The sequence below is a fragment of the Saccostrea echinata genome, unplaced genomic scaffold (assembly GCF_033153115.1).
Source record: "Saccostrea echinata isolate AGI-Se365-2 ecotype Australia unplaced genomic scaffold, CSIRO_AGI_Sech_v1 ptg000063l, whole genome shotgun sequence".
NCBI lineage: Eukaryota > Metazoa > Mollusca > Bivalvia > Ostreida > Ostreidae > Saccostrea > Saccostrea echinata.
In genome coordinates, this window is record NW_026889812.1 from 526,138 (window position 1) to 543,576 (window position 17,439).

Consider the following 17,439-nt stretch of genomic DNA (forward strand, 5'->3'; position numbering starts at 1 on the left):
CGGCAACCGTTTGATATTAATTGCTAAGCGGGACCATTTAAAAATCGCGGAATGGAAGTATAAAAAAAGGATATAACACATGACATATAAGAAAACCACTCGTGGAAAAGCAGTATAGAGCTGTCGCGGAAAAAGCAACAAGCTTCCGAAAATAAAATCGTGGAAAAGCAGGTCAGCCTTAATTACATTTTCAAGTAATTGACCCCAACCCTGTTACTATCAATGTCATTTTTCAAGGGAAACACTCATATATGGAACAGATATTTTAAATGAGATACATAGAGGATATTCAATGTTTTGTAGATGAATATGGAATTTATTTCACGAGTGGGACAGGATTTTTTGATATTTTCACGAGTGCGAAGCACGAGTGAAAATATAAAAAAAATCCTGTCCCACTCGTGAAATAAATTCCATATTCATCTACAAAACATTGAATTTTCTGTTTATTACATTTTCTTTGATTTTCCCTTTGCCTCTGTCTTTTCTTAACACCGTCATAGGCTTGACGTCATAGTTAAGCGGTTGAGACGTCATAGCCTAGCGCTGCAGTTACGTGATTGAAAACATTACATAGCATGGATTTTAGCTACATATTTGGGAAGAAATTTGCAGTTTTAGCTCTATCAAGATGCTTAGTTAATATCTCTATCTTATGACAGGCCAGAAATTAATTTTTACTTACTTTGATTTCCTTTCACACTGTGAGAGAATATCATTTTGGTATCCTTTCACACTGTGAGAGAATATCACTTTTATTCAATAAATAAATCACGGTATTTCACTGTTGAAAATGTAATAAATTGTTTATCGAACCAACGTGGGAATGAAACTGAAAATTATTAATTGATAAAAGGTCGTCGATATATCTTATATCTTATCAATCCGAAGTTGATTTTAAAAAGATGCTTGAGTTTCTCATTGACAATATATTCATAGTTTTCAAAGACCAGGCCCCAAGACCATAAACTGAGAACAGACTTGAGTCAAAATTTCAAACCTATATAACTTCTGAAATAATTTTGATAATGAAACAAAATTTTCATCATGTATTTGAATTGAAATGTTATATAAAATTGCAGAATTTTAAGCAAATAGATTAGATAAAACTCAAGATATTAAAAATCAAAATTTTGACTTAAGTCTATTCTCAGTTTATGGTCTTGGGGCCAGGCCTTCCAACAATTTGTTGGAAATTCCGTGGGTACTTATTGTGCCCCGTTATTACACTGTAGCAGATCTGGTTTTGTTTCATATGAAGTAGAGTCTATTTAAAAACTTCTACATGAAAGGAAGGCATCTTTTGCTGTGGCCTTCAATTCGACATTAAGATATATCGACGACCTTTTATCAATTAAGAATTTTCAGTTTCATATATTATCCACATATTATTTAACACCACTTCTTGAGTATGTTGTTGTAGAGTACCCCTAAAGTTTCCTCTTCTCTTACTTTAAATTATCAACCCTTTGAATGTCAAAATAGTCAGGGGACTTTGAGACTCTTTAAAGACTTACTTTGATTTTAAGGAAAGAAAAAAGAAAGGGAAATAATTGCAAATAATAATCATGCACATATATGACGGCGATGTATGAATTTGCATTTGATTTATTTAAGAAAAAATATATTATAAAATGATATATGAGTACAATTACAAGAATGTTCGCTAAAATATCCCATGGAACTATGTAAGAGTACTTCCAAGAACTGATCAGTATACATATATTTCATCATTCGTAAATAATCGTCATGCATTTCAGAAACATATAGATTGTCCTCTCTGTCAATAGTCACACTCCAAGGATTTTTTATCCCATCATACAACAAATATCTTAGAAAGTTACCATCTTTGTCTATCACATGTATTGTATTAGAAACTATAATAATATGGAGAGAGGAATCGCAACACAGATCCACTGGATGATTGTAAGCTTTAGGCGTTGGGGTGTAAGTGAAGCGATATTTTCCATACTTATCAACCACAGTAACCACATGATTGGATTCATGGTTGTTAGCATACCCAGACACACAAATATCTTCGTTTCCATTTATTGAAATATTTTCAAGTCTTCCATAAATCTGCTCTCCCTGGTCGTTATATTCAATTTCTAAAAGCCGTTTTCCTCCAGTTGAATACTTTTCAACTTTGGAAAAGTTGCAGACAAATATGGTATCAGGTTGCACAAATTTAATGCCCTTTAAGTTTCCTTCAATTGGTAAAAATAACTCATCTCCTTGAGAGTTGACTTTTCGTATTCCTCCAGTTCCTGTGTACAACACGCCGTCTTCGTTTGGAGTCAGGTACATGGCCAAACTACTAGGCGTAAGCGTATTCACTAAAGTCCCATTCGTATAAAAACGTTTAATATCAAACGACACGTGCGAACTAACACAGATCTGGCCGTCTCCGGCATATCTAGTGCAGAGCATGGCATGGTATCCACATGGTATCGTCCCAGTTATCTGGGGATCGTGAAGAGATTTAGTTGTCATCCCAAATCGTTTGTGATAATACACAATATTATGGTCTGGAGCGTTAGTTTCCAGGTGAGGAGACACACATTTGACACAAAGTCTTATTTTGCACGGTCCACAGTAGAATTGTACGTTGTCTTCACACCGCTGACACGTAACAAAATGTTGTCCGCGAGGATCAGGAGCCTCCGCCATCTTAGCGGCATGTAAACCATGTGTAAATATCGTGCAATCGACCTACATTATACCCCCACGATTTAAATCATTGAAGAGAACTCCGATAACACCCTAAAACAATTACAATGGACATTTTATGTGAACATTTAAAACTTACAATACATATACACTGTAAAAATGTGTTGAAGCACTTTGTTTTAACTCCCAAACATGTAAAATTTCTAAACATGTTGAAAAAAGGTGTTCAGAATTGTAACACTTGTGTGTTTAGAAATGAAACTTAGTACATGTTTCATACCTCGAACAATAGTTTTTGCTACTACCAAATCACCTGGTACACTCCAAGCCCAAGCTTCATGGTTGAATGACTATGCCATTTTGTGTGCATAATTATTTAAACCTATCATTATCAATGATAGATTATAATCATTGACACAGCGCAATGTCATATAAACAGGATTTAAGTTGTAATTTTCACGATTTTTGTTGTTTGTATCACCTGTCATTAATAATCAAATAGTCAAAATTAAAATCGAAATTTAAGCTTGGTTATATTGATTGATAAGATTTACGTTGTGTCACGGATAATTGAGCCAAAATTATATCCCAGTGCAAAATAGTTTTCTCACCATCTTGTCTTCGATTCCAAGAGGACACAGCAAGAAGTCAAAATATGATTTGTTACAAATTTCAGATATACAAGTAGAGTCCAATATTGCTAAAGTAGTGTTTAAACTTTCCTGTTTCTGTTATAAGTTGAAACAATCCACAAATACACAAATGTATTGTTGGTCAAATTTTCTATGGAATTATGTGCTTTTCTGAAACAATATGACCATTTTACGTCCAAAAAACAAATCTTTACTAATGTTCACAAAACTCCTAAGCTCCTGACTTAAATCAATTAAAAATGATATGACTATCTTCATAGAAAGATTTTGAATATGCAGAAATGAAACTAATTATGTTTTAAAATTATTCACTGTGGACCGTCACCTGACCTGTTGCAGACGGGTAGATATACCCTCTGAGGGTATAATTAGCACCTCTGGGCCTGTACAAATGGCACCAGTTAGGGTTAAACCATCATTATCTTGATTAAATAACAAGAAGCACATTAAGAGTTGTAATGAAATAGATGGAGTCTAACACATCTGTTTCATATATTTAGATATTTAATTAGAAAAAAGAAGTTAATGGTAACCTAACAACAAAATTTTATAATAAACATGATGATTTCAATTTTTCTATCGTCATTTTCCCTTCCTTGTATAGAAATACACCATTATCACATGCAAATTGGGTTATCTCAGTTGATTCGATACGCAAGTGTATGCTTTACGTATACGAACGCTCTCTAAAAAGAGGCAAGCTATTGAAGAACATGTTGATAAAACAAGGATATCAATAGCCGTTTGAAGTCATCATTTCGCAAGTTCTATGGTCGATACAATGACCTTGTCAGTAAGTACAAGCTATCATTAAGTCGAATGCTGACTTACGTTTTCCATTCCAATTGTTTTGTTCGTCATCATAACACAATTCATGGCTGCATTTTAGGTAAAAGAGATAAAATATTTATGGTTAAAATAATTGTCTTAATCAGATATAAAAGTCCCCAAAATTAGTGTTATGTTACTATATAAAAAGTCTGCAAAAATGTCAAAAGGGAAATTGGTTGGCAGAACACTGGAATCCGTCTATGTTAGTTTAAAAAATGAAGGTCATTATTGTATAGACTTCTTTTCTTTGGAGCGGTCATGATTTTATTTTTATTTTGCACAGTTCCTGGTATTTCTACGGTTGAAGACTAACACATCTGAATGCAAAAGGACAATCTGTTTATTTCAAATAGAGAATGGACTTTCAGGTTCTAATTTTAAGGATGGGTTTAATTATATCTCGTAGCCCATACTAAATGATATTTTCCTCAGCCAAATGAGGAACAGTTTCAAAAAAAAAAAAAAAAAAAATGAAAACGCAAACAAACCAAATGTAGCACATACTAAAAAATTATCTAAACTCATATGGTCCTCAAAATTTCATTTCAAAATACTGTAAACTGATATCAATTTTTTTGCAATTAATTAGGCAATATAGCGTAAAATCTGAAACTGCACGGGCATAATAAAAGTAAAGTGCGCAATACTTTCTTCAAGTATTTTACCATTTTTTGATACTATAAATATTCTTATCATACCATTTCTGATCGAGCTTGAAAAAAGGTATTTCCTATCTATTGCTTTGCAAAATTTTGCTACCCTGTTGTGGCCCAAATCTACTCCCGGCGGCCAAAGTTTACTGACGACAGAAGACACAAAGCACACGACAGACGACGTACACCCTTCGAACAGAAAAGCTTTCTTAAGCCTTTTGCTAAGGTGAGTTAAAATCTTTGGTTTATATGTATCTACATCCTTTTTTCCAGATAGCACTATCTTTTAGGGAATATCAGCAGTCCTTACGGTTTTTTTCATTTATTTACAAAGTTGAGACAAATTTTGAAACATTATAAAGAAGAGCACTTTTTGTAATTGCATGTTTGCAATGCAAAAGTGAGATATAATTTAAAAACAGTGTGATACCCTTAAATTGTTGTAAAAATATTTCAGGTACTCCATCTGAGAGAGCCACATTTACATTTTCAGTTTCTAAATTGAGGTATTTAGATGAAAAAAAAGACATAACTCATGTTTCACTACCCGCTAAACATATGGAATAGATGTGGCTAATTACTAAGCCTGTCACCTGCTCAAGAGCCAACTGAGGAATGGATCTAAAGTCTTTATTTAATTGATTGAACTTTATTGTGAAGCAGAATTTTGATCATTGTCTATCGTTAGGTATGAAGCCTTTATTCTTTAGTTCTCCCGGACGTCTCCGGAACTTCATTGAAGGACACAATCTTGAGATATTCTATTTGTGGATCTATAGTGACGACACTCTAAGGAAAACATCCTGTTTGTAAATTTTCAAACAGTAAAACGTTGCTTAAATCCTCAACAATGTACTTGAACTTAACATTGTGTATTGTGTCTTTTAAAACTAACTTAATTGTTGGTTCAGATTAGCTCAGCCTACTACGCAATCCCATTTAATCTGTCATAAATATTTCATAAAATACACTTGTGTTTCGTTTAAAACAAAACTAAACTAATCAAAAAAAATTATATTGTTATTAAATTGGCCGGTTGATAATATTTTTAATTTTCAAAATTATCAGTCAATACCATTTAAATAACCAAATTCGTCAGTGGTTATTCGAAGGAAAAAAAGAAAAAGTTGATATCATGTGTATTGCATCAAGCATGGACTTCATTTAGAACTCATTCACTTATCATGATGCTTTGATTATCCGGGTATCTTGTATGGGAAAAATCAAACTGCCGAACAGGAGTAATGGAATGGGACGGTAGCTATTTAAAAAATGTATCATTTTGTAATACTCTCCTAAAAAACCTTAAAGTCAGATTTTATCCGGTGAATTTAAAGTTATATCAATTGAAAATTTAAACAAATATATTGACAAAAACTAAGTGCATGAAAGCTTTAACAAACTTTTCTTTCCAATAAAGTCGCCCGCGTGGCGCAGTGGTTAGAGCGTCTACTCTAGAGTCGCGAAGTAAGGAGTTGATCCTTACGTCGCGGGTTCGAATCCCACTGTGGGACGTGGAGACCGGTCCTTCGGATGAGACCGTATAAACCGAGGTCCCGTGTCGCAGTAGGTGTTGGCACGAAAAAGATCCCTCACTGCTTAATGGCCGTAAGTGCCGAGTATAGGACAAAATTTGCAGCTCTCCACCGGTAAGTGGTGGCGTCTCAATATGAGTGAAAAATTCTCGAGAGGGACGTTAAACAACATACAATCAATCAATCAATCTTTCCAATAAAATACATATGAACTTTTGAAAATGCTTTACACGTATTAATCACCGTTAATAAAATGAATTATACGTGTTTCCGTGGAGCATTGTACTTACACTGCTTAGGAGTGATTAGTACATATATTTCATCATTCTTAAAAAATCGTCATGCATTTGAGAAACAAAGAGATTGTCTTCATTGTCAATGGTCACACTCCAAGGTTTATCAATTCCACTATATTCCAGTTTTCGCAGAAAGTGACCATCTTTGTCTATTACGTGTATTGTGTTAGATATATAACCAATGATTATGTGGAAACCTGAGTCACAACAAAGATCCATTATCCAAGAGGGAGGTTTTGTAGAGTATGAGAAGCGATATTTCCCAAACTTATCAACCACAGTAACTCCAGAGTGAGAATCGGTGTTCCCAGCGGAATCATAATCAGCCACACAAATATCCCCTTTTCCATTTATTGAAATATTTTCAGCGTTTCTATACATCTGGTCCCCTTGGTCGTTGTATTTAACACTTAGAAGCATTGTACCTCCAGTGGTATGCTTTTCAACTTCGGACCCCTTGCAGACATATATTGTATTAGGTTCTACAAATGTAATGCCTCTTAAATTCCCCTCCATTGGTAAAAATAACTGATCACCATCATTATTGATTCTCCTTATTCCCCCAGTACCTGTATACAACACGCCGTCCTCATATGGAGTCAAATACATGGCCAAAGAACGCGGTGTAAGCGTATTTAATAAAGTACCATTTGTATGAAAGAGCTTAATAACATCCGAAACATGCGAACTTACGAATATATGGCTCTTCTCTGCATATCGTATGCAGAGCATTGCATGATATCCACAGGGTATTGTTTTCAATACTTTTGGGTCGTGAAGATATTTTGTTACAGCCTCCAATCGTTTGTGATAATACACAATATTATGGTCTGGTGCGTTCGTTTCCAAATGAGGAGACACACATTTTACACAAAGTCTTATGTTACACGGTCTGCAATAGAACTGGACATTATCTTCGCACCTCTCACAAGTAATGAAATGTTGACCACGTAGATTGAGAGCCTGCGCCATTTGACATAAGCTGTTTTCTTTGTCGACCTACTTCACGACGTGATAATGTCTCTATCGGCGACGACTCCGATAAGCCTTCTTCTATCCTTATCAATATATATACTTTGAAGGCCGTGTGTATTACTGTAGATATATATCGAGAACAGGAAATATGTTTCATATTATGCCATTATATGTCGTATACTTAGTAGTAAATTCACGATTCTGCAGTGTGCGATACAAATGTCATCACGATACTTCACAGCAAAGACCGGTCCGAAAACCCATACCACGTATCGCTTCGGCGACAAAAAAATCCATATCAAATGTCCAGAAGCGACATTTGTATGAAGTTTAAAACCTGATTTTATTCAAATATAACTTGAAAATGTTTCTTTATTAGAATTTGTTGACTTATGTATTTTTGAAATGACCTTAAATTTGCTCAATTTGATTTGATAAGGACATATCATGCACGAAACATTCTTAATTGACTTTATATGAACCTACATATTAAATACTTTGAATAATTGATACTATTTTCAAAATGTTGCGAATCATTAGTACTGTGTAGGTGATATTTTTGGAGGAGATATCTACCCCGTAAGTCTCTCTAATAGATCAACCGTTCATGGTAGCTCAGTCGGTAGAGCGCTCGCTCCGTGATCGGGAGGTCGTGAGTTCGAATTTCGGCCACGACTGACCTAAGTCGATAAAAACTGGGTAGCAACTGTTCCTTCGCCTTCGGCAATTTGAAGTGAAAGTTGCGGATCCTTCGGATGAGACCTTAAGACCGAGGCCCCGTGTCACGACAGGTATTGGCACGATAAAGATTCCTCACAGCTCAATGACCCTGAGTGCCGAGTAAAGGACAAAATTTGAAGCCCTTCACCGGTATATGGTGATGTCTCTACATGAGTAAAAAATTCTCGAATGGGACGTAAAACAACATACAATCCATCTATTAGATCATGCTTTGAATATCATATACTGTATTATTGATATTCTTTTTGGGGAAAATTTACCCTGTAGATTTTTGCTACCTTCAATATGTTGCAAATTATACATACTGCATCACTGTTTATTTATTTATTTTTTTTTTTTTTTGGCGGGGGGGGGGGGGGTTACCCCGTAAAGTCTTGCTATCATAAAGATGGTTGCTTTTGCTTTCAATTACTATGCATAAACTTTATCAATGTCATTGTAGAGAGGAAAGTAACACTTTAGAATTCCGCTATTTTCTGAAGATCGCGTTTTCTACGAGGAGTGAATACTGTATTAGTGATATTCCTGGGAGGTAAATTTACCCCGTACCGTCTTTTTTTCTCAGAAAGAGGTTCAGTTTGTTTTTGTTGCGAATAGATATACTGTAACAAACCATATAAGTGGAATTTTTAGCAAGACACAATTTTAGCGATTTGTCATTAAAAATCAGTATTTGATTTTAATTTTAGCGATCTCAACACCCTCGCTAAAAATGCCGAAATTGAATCCTTGCTAAAATTTCTACTTATACGGTTGATTTTCGACTTATAGTGTCTAACCATCATAAATTGGAAAATTTTTCCTATTGTTGTGAATATGTTCATGATGTTTTGTCAGTATTTAATTCCCTTAAATGCTTACATTTCATTTTATTTGTGACGCAAGATTGTCTTTATATTGGAAAATGCTATATTTTTTACAATCTAAACAATAAATACCTTTTAAAATTTTGCTTTTTATTAGATTTTGTCAATGCCTTAGGGGAAGTGCTTAAAACAAAGAAAAGAGTTTTTCTGTTTTGATTTTGGAATGCATTTATAATTTGAGAAAAGTGAAATTATAAATAGGACATCTATTGTTCAAAAATCCATAACATGTTACATCCGCCCAAGCATCGAAGGCGCGAGAGCTGTACGTAGTATTTAGTATGAATCATATCAAAATTCTACGGGTTAAATTTCCTCTCAAGAAATGTTACTGAAACAGTTTATATTATCCACGCAAAAAGCAAACATTACACTTGGAAAATAGAAACTATCTAAGGAGTAAATTTCCCTCAAAGAATAACAAAAATACATCATATATTATTCAAAGCATCATTGAAATTACATCGTTATGATAGCCAGATTTTACGGGTTAAATTTCTATCGATAGAAAAAGATGACCTTTATTGAATACGTAAAAATAATTATTGATGTACCTCAAGCGGTTTTAATTTTATGGAGTTAGTTCACGATTTTTTTGATAATTTCTCGTAGTAAGCTTTCGTTTTTTGTTTTGTTAATGTTATTATACAAAGATAAGTTTTAGATTAATTTATACTTACATTATTTATGGAAAACGAAAGAATTTGAGCATTAAAAAAAACATTATAATTTATTCATCTCGATCCATTTTTATCGTTTTAAAGTGATGTAATAATTGTTTACCCCATCTCTGCATCCGCTGATGTACATATGGAGAGAGAGAGAGAGAGAGAGAGAGAGAGAGAGAGAGAGAGAGAACAATAGTAGCGATCTGAAACATCTTTTGTCTATAAACAGAAGGGATATCTTTTTGCCTCTCAAAGTTTACTCTTTTCCTGCCAAGCATATATTGCATTTCATTGATGAAGCATACGTTTTTAGTAGTTGAATTATTGTTAATTGGTTCTACGTCGTCGATATATCTAAATGTCGAGTTGAAGTTTTTTTTCTTCTTCTCATAAGCTTTTGAATACATTCTGCCTCATATGAATTAAAATAGGTCTGTTAATAACGGGGTGCAATGGGTATCCATGGCAGTTCCAAAAGATTGTTTGAAATTCTGTTCTCTAAAAACTTCAGAGATATTTTCAGTCAGAAACTCAAGTATCTTTTTAATATCAGTTTCAGAGTACTTGTGATCTCATCCGAAGGACCGGTATCGACGTCCCACAGTGGGATTCGAACCCATGACGTAAGGATTAACTCCTTACTCCGCGACTGTATAGCAGACTCTCTACCACTTCGCCACGCCAGCGACTAATGACAAGTTGAGTATATTTCAGAGTTCCATTTTCTTAAAAATACAGCTGTCAGTGATGTAAAAAGCCTGGACTTCAATTTATCGTTGGGAATGGTTGCAAAAAGTGTTGAAAAGTTGTACCTTTTGATGTTATTGATTTTAATAAAATTTTGTTATTTAAAATTTTCTAAAAGTTCATTTAAGTCTTTAAGTATCCACATCTGATTTACACTACTTCTCAAATATATTGTTATGCAGTACTCCTGAAGTCTCTCCTTCACTGCTGTTAATATTTCAGTGAGGAGTAAAGAAAGAGGCTTGGTAGAACATTTACTGGAGTCCACTATGTCTCTTTGTAACGATTTTTATAGAGTTATTGGATCCAGAATACGTACGGTAATTCAAATTTATTTTGATTGTTGGGAATATTAGAAATATTGAAGATATTTAAAACTGACGTATGGTTTTTAAGAATCTTTTCCTTAGAAAGGGAACTATGGGTACATATTAGATTACCACTTGCAAAATGTAAAAATACAACTCAAATAATGAGCTATACAAACAAGACAATATTATTACCTGCTTTGTCAGCGAGGACCGTTACATACTGATCATGTAATCCATAGATGGTTTTCATATTGCCCCTAAATCGCTTAATGCGAGATTTCAACATCCACCTTATACATTTAATCCATTCTGAAAAAAGTGTCAAGGCTTTTTTCATATTTGGTCAATCGTCTAGTGTAAACTTCTACAGAATTCATAAAATTTATGAAATTATGACGCAGTTTGAAAGATCGGGGTTCCATAAGTTTGGCTCTCAAAATGAATGGAAGTCCTAATTATTAATTATACATGTATTTACGTAACCAGTAATGACGTGCGCAGCTATGTTAAGGCTTCCTGAAGCTTTAAAATGCGCTCAAAACATAATATTTCACTGCAAGGTCGGTTTGGGTTTTAATTTATAAGTATTGTACTTTAGTACTTCCAATTAATGTAGAGGGTTCCCTCGGCTATATATAAATATATTTTTTATGATATCACATGACTGTTGATCACGTGAAAGTCATTTATAATTTTGAAAGTGTTTTAAATAAATCGGTTTGGGGCAGCCGATTAACACAATAATTATAAACATTTTGTTATATAAATAAACTCATCGTATCCTTGTGTACCCGAAATGTGCTTGGGAAAAATCATGGTATTTCTTGGTTACAAAATATTTCGTGAGAAATTCAACTTACCTTTTCCCAAGCAAGATTCAGATAGACAACAACCTCTTCTTACAGATTTCCGCAAAAAACCTTAGATTAATCCTCATTAATCACCTACGCCAGACTCTTTTAAATACACAAAATAAATTCTACCTCTAACCACGGGAATAACACAGATTAGATTTCAAAAGTTTATCTTTCATAAGCATTCTGAAAATGTTTCAATCAAGGGTAGGTAAGCGACGTTTTTTAAAAAATATTCGGACATACAAGACTTAATAAACCTTTAACGACAAGTGAATTTTGCAATAGCTACCTAGCATTTTACATGCAGTTTGAAATAGTGTAAAGTTCATGACACTCTCCCCGTCATTACACCTCAAGTTGGCAGTGACTTGACGTCATTTTCCATTATGACGTCATATTTTAGTAGTTCAGAGAAGTGAAAGCACAGCGTGCACTGATATTCTATGGGAAGCCTTAACCTACCTGCGTGTCCTGCAGGGTTATAGTTGTAGGGTGATGAAGTACATGAAAATGTTGGAGGATTATTTGAAATGTTTGGAAGTAATTGTCGATGTTCATTTGTAAGAAATACAAGGTCTTATCTGAAATATGGTGGAATACAAGACTGGACCTTTGATTTAGAATATAACATATTACTTGCGTCAATTTCTTGATTGGCATATTGAACTTTAAGGTCAACAAGAATATTCGAATTTCTATCTCTTAAGTACGTGTACGACTAAAACCTGATTAGTACAGATCAGTAGAGATATTTCAACATTCTTAAGTAATCGTCACGCATTTGAGAAACAAAGATATTGTCTTCATTGTCAATGGTCACACTCCACAGTTCATTTATCCCATCATAAGAAAGGTATCGAAGGAAATTACCATCTTTGTCTTTCACAGATATGCAAGCAATAATAATGTGAAAACATGAATCACAACAAAGATCCCTTGGGCAAGAATATTTATGACCTTTAGGGTATGAAAAGCGATAGTTCCCAAACTTATCAACCACAGGATCAGAGTCGTCGTTCCCGGCAGTCATAATCTGCCACACAAATATCTCCGTTTCCATTTATTGAAATATTTTCAGGACGTCTATAAATCTGCTCCTTTTGGTCGTTATAATTAATTCTTAAAAGCCTTTTTCCTCCAGTAGTGTATTTTTCAACTTTGAAGGAGTTGCAGACAAATATAGTGTTAGGTTCCACAAATTTGATGCCTCTCAACAAACCCTCAATTGGTAAAAATATTGTATCACCTTGACTATTGATTTTTCGAATTCCTCCAGTTGTTGTGTACAATAAACCATCTTCAAATGGCGTAAAATAAATAGTACAACTTTTTGGTGAAAGAGTTTTGACTAAAGTTCCGTCGAGAGTAACGAGTTTTTTGATACCGGGGAACACATGCGAATTAACAAAGATCTGGCTATCTCCGGCATATCTAATACAAGACATAGCATGATGTCCACAAGGTATGGTTCTTTGTATGTGAGGATGGTGAAGAGATTTAGTTGTAGCCCCAAATCGTTTGTAATAATATACAATATTATGATCCGGTGCGTTGGTTTCCAGATGAGGAGACACGCATTTTACACAAAGCCTAATTTTGCACGGAGTACAGTAGAACTGAACATTGTCTTCGCACCGCTGACACGTAACAAAATGTTGTCCGCTTGGACCAGGAGCCACCGCAATTTTGAATTTACGAATTGTAAGTTTCCGTGCAATCGACCTACTTTTAAATTAAGTACCTTTTTGTACTGGGGATAGACAGCAAAGAGAAATCGATAAAACCAACAACTATTCAGTATAAAAACTTTTGAATACTCTGTTGTGCATTATACATTAGAAGAGGTATATAAAGAAAGAAACATTTTAATTCTTCGCAGGAGAGAAATAAAGTATTGATTTTTGTCAAATTGCTATATACGTAGAATTCTTTTTCAATACATAGTTAGAATTGAAGTTAAAATGTGTAATAGAAGACTGATTTCTTAATGCTTAAATGATTTTACCTTTTAGCCTAATTTTTTAAAAATTAGAAATATTTTTATTATAAAACAGTTTAAACAAGTAATGTGTATTTTAGTAGACTCCTTAAAATTAATAAATCATGCATTATAATGATTGACTTGTTTTCTCTGAAAAGTATTATTCTTCTAAGCCCAAGAAAATCAAATTTATTGATATTCCCCTAAGCATGGCCTCTAACTTTGCCATCAAATGATCTCTCTCTCTCTCTCGCTCTCTCTCTCTCTCTCTCTATCTACAAAAAAGGAGAAAAGAGGCTCTGCCGTTGATCCATCAACTTGGGTATTTCACTTTCAAAAAACTGAATGAGATCAAAGGCAATTTTCAGGAACGCATTAAACATCTGAAAACTGTACTTGACACTCTAGAGAAGCAAAAGATTTTTTACGAATTGGATAATTCCATCTCCAGAAATGAAATTCAGAAATTTCAAACCTAAAATGGAATAAAGCACCTGGTCTTAATAGCCTATATAACAATACGTTAAAATGTGGCCAACAAAATCTTATTTCATGTATTCAAAAATTATTTAATGCTTGTTTTTTTAGCAGTAATTATCCTAGATAGTGAGCAGATGAGGTCATAATTCCTACATATAAAACAAATGATATATCAGATCCAAACAACTATAGAGGTATAGCTGTAACTAGTGCCATTGTTAAGCTATTCAATAGCATATTAAATAAAAGGCTTGATGATATTTTAACAAAAATTTTAAAATAATTCAAGAGTGTCAGGTGGGGTTTACACAGAATGCTAGAACTACTGATCATTTGTTTATTCTCAAATGTATAATTGATGAATATTGCCAAAGAAAAGAAGGTAGAGTGTTTGCTTGCTTTGTTGACTTTCAGAAAGCTTTTGATACTGTTATTCACAGAGGACTGAAAATAAGTTGCTTGAAGCTTAAGTAGGCTCACTGTTCTATAATATTATTAAACAAATGTATAAAGTTAGCAGGTCTTGCATACTAATTGAAAACAGTGTAACAGATTGCTTTCCAATAAATGAGGGGTTAATCAAAGAGACAATTTTAGTCCTAAATGATCTTCCCAACTATCTTGAAAAATCAATGGACCATGTATTCACAAATGGCTCTCTTATACATTGTTTGATGTATGCAGATGAAATCATTTTATTATCTACCTCAGCAGAAGAATTACAATCAAAGCTTAACATCCTAAAAAATACTGCCAAAATTGGTGTCTTACCCTAAATCCACAGAAAACAAAAATTCAAGTCTTCAACAAAGCGGACAGACATATCAAACATATTTCTAAATATCAAGAATATAACCTTGAATGTGTACAGCATTGTAGATATCTTGGCATCTTGGTATATACTTCAGTGCATCAGGCATTTTCTCCTTTGCTTTAAAAGCATATTTCAAACTACAGAAAAAAGTTCTTTCAAGGAATCCCAAAATTAAAACATGCCTACATGTATTTGATCACACAATTAAACCAATTCTTCTATATGGATGCGAGATTTGGGGACCATTCAATTGCAAGCTAGTAAATTCAGAAGGGGGATAAGGTCTGTTTGGATCAGATTTAATCTAGTACCATATATGAAGAACTTCACATAAAGGTTTATAAATTTCTTCTTGGTGTGCATAAATTTTTTTCAAATTTTTCTGTTTTATCAGAGCTTGGTAGATTCCCATAACACTTTGACATAGAAAAAAAAGCATGGTTAGGTATTGGCAACGACTTAAAGATTGGAAGAAAATGATGGATAATTTCCTTTCTCAGAAATGCATATAAACATTCTAAGAAACTATATGCTGATAATAGATCCTCTTGGTACAGGTAACTTTACATTATTCTAGAAAATATACCAAAACTGAATGGATGTTTAAATAACAGGAAAAAAGTTAGTACGAGGGGTTATCAAAAAGTTCGTGGACTGATGCGATAAAATCAATACTATGAAGTTTGTGCTTACAAAATTTATAAGGAACATAAAACAACAAAAGTTTAAGAAGTGTTGAAAATTTTAGCTTGGTACGTTAATAATTTGCTAAATTATCATAAAATAAAAAGGACATTATATGATCACTCGGCGCTGTCGCCGTTGAGTTTCCTGACGTCCGACAATGTCATTGTTTCTCAATATCCGCTCCCTCTACCACATACACTTATCTTGATGGGATTCCCTTGAGTTAAGTAAGGAATTGAATCGTCTTGTGTTTATATGACTTTACTATGTTATGAACATCTGTTTTTAATGCATATAATATTTTAAATGGATCTATACGGAGGGAAAAATCCATACTTGATTATGCCAGCATATTTTGCTTGTTGGAGTTCAATATCTACCACACATGATTAACGTCACTTTTCGATTTGACTTACTTTTGACACCCTCACTACAAATCGGCATTAACTGTGCATCTCTCGTCTCTCTGAATCTTTTTGACATCAAAAGACAAGTACTCTGGATGTATTTTATTTCTCTCTAGCCCGTTAAACATTTCATAGGTCTATAGCAGTTTTTCCATGGGGCTTAACTATAAAGAATGTTGGAAAAAAGAAACCTCTCCCCATTTTGAACGTCATTTTTAATCCCTTATTTGCTTGGACTCTCCATACAATTGTCACAGCCTTTTAAATGTGGTAGAATACAAAACAACACGGCTGCTGGGTTCGATGTTTATATATAATATATATTCTACGATTATGGAATTTTATAACAAAGAAGGAAGGGTGACCTGAAATATAACAACAGGTATTAAATATCTCTCGCCTCACTCACTCTTTTACGCGGATCATAATTTAAATTTTATAAATTTGGAGAATTTATAAAATACTTGATTGAAATAAAATGATCAAACAGATATTGAGTGAAATTGAATCCTTAGAAATAATTTACCAATTATTTCTTACCGTAAATCCTAGAAAAAGTTCAAATTTACCATAAGGTAAATTTGTGTTGGGGAGAGAGAGCGTCTTCTCTCCCCAAAGTCTGAGTTTGGAGTGCTCAAGAATATTAGTATTGGCGCGAATGCGTAGGGGACAGAGTAAAACCAGTTTGACCACTCATACACCCGTACTCTCACTGACCACTCACCCGTATAAATGAATGAATGAGTGAATGAATAAGGCAATGAATGAACGTAGTAAATTCCGTAGTGAGAACGGAATTCACTAGTTACTATAATAATATAATGCCTATGAATATGATATGAATGATAATCAGGAATATTAATTAATTAATTATAATTCACCTTACGACACAAAATTTACGATAAAATTTCACAGAACAACAGAATGAGGTAAAAAGTGCAAATAGTACGGAACAATTGCGTCATAATACATACCTGAATTAACGGGATTTTTGAATGACAAATACTCATATCAAAAGCGATTTTCTCAGTTACACTCAGGTAGGAAAATACGTCATGTTCGAGGTTGCGCCGCCTGGACACACCATTGATTACAAAAACATTAACAATTTATAAAAAAAAAAAACTAAAACTTATTATTTATTCTATTGATAGAAAAGATGATACTAACTAAATGTGTAAAAATTTATTGATGTACTTACGGCGGTTCTAATTTAATGGCGCTAGTCTAGGAACTCGTAAATATACAATTCACAAAATTCCGAGGA

General features: G+C 33.7%; 1 protein-coding gene across 1 annotated transcript; it reads right to left on the reverse strand.

The window, feature by feature from the left end:
- Nucleotides 1-6,647: 6,647 nt before the first annotated feature.
- Nucleotides 6,648-7,247, reverse strand: LOC133175588 (uncharacterized). The gene has a single exon (XM_061310706.1). The coding sequence runs from the start codon at nucleotides 7,245-7,247 to the stop codon at nucleotides 6,648-6,650; it is 600 nt and encodes a 199-aa protein (XP_061166690.1).
- Nucleotides 7,248-17,439: the final 10,192 nt, after the last annotated feature.

Excerpts from the sequence above, each read along its gene's own strand:
- LOC133175588 (XM_061310706.1), bottom strand. The coding sequence starts at position 7,247 with ATGTATTTGACTCCATATGAGGACGGCGTGTTGTATACAGGTACTGGG.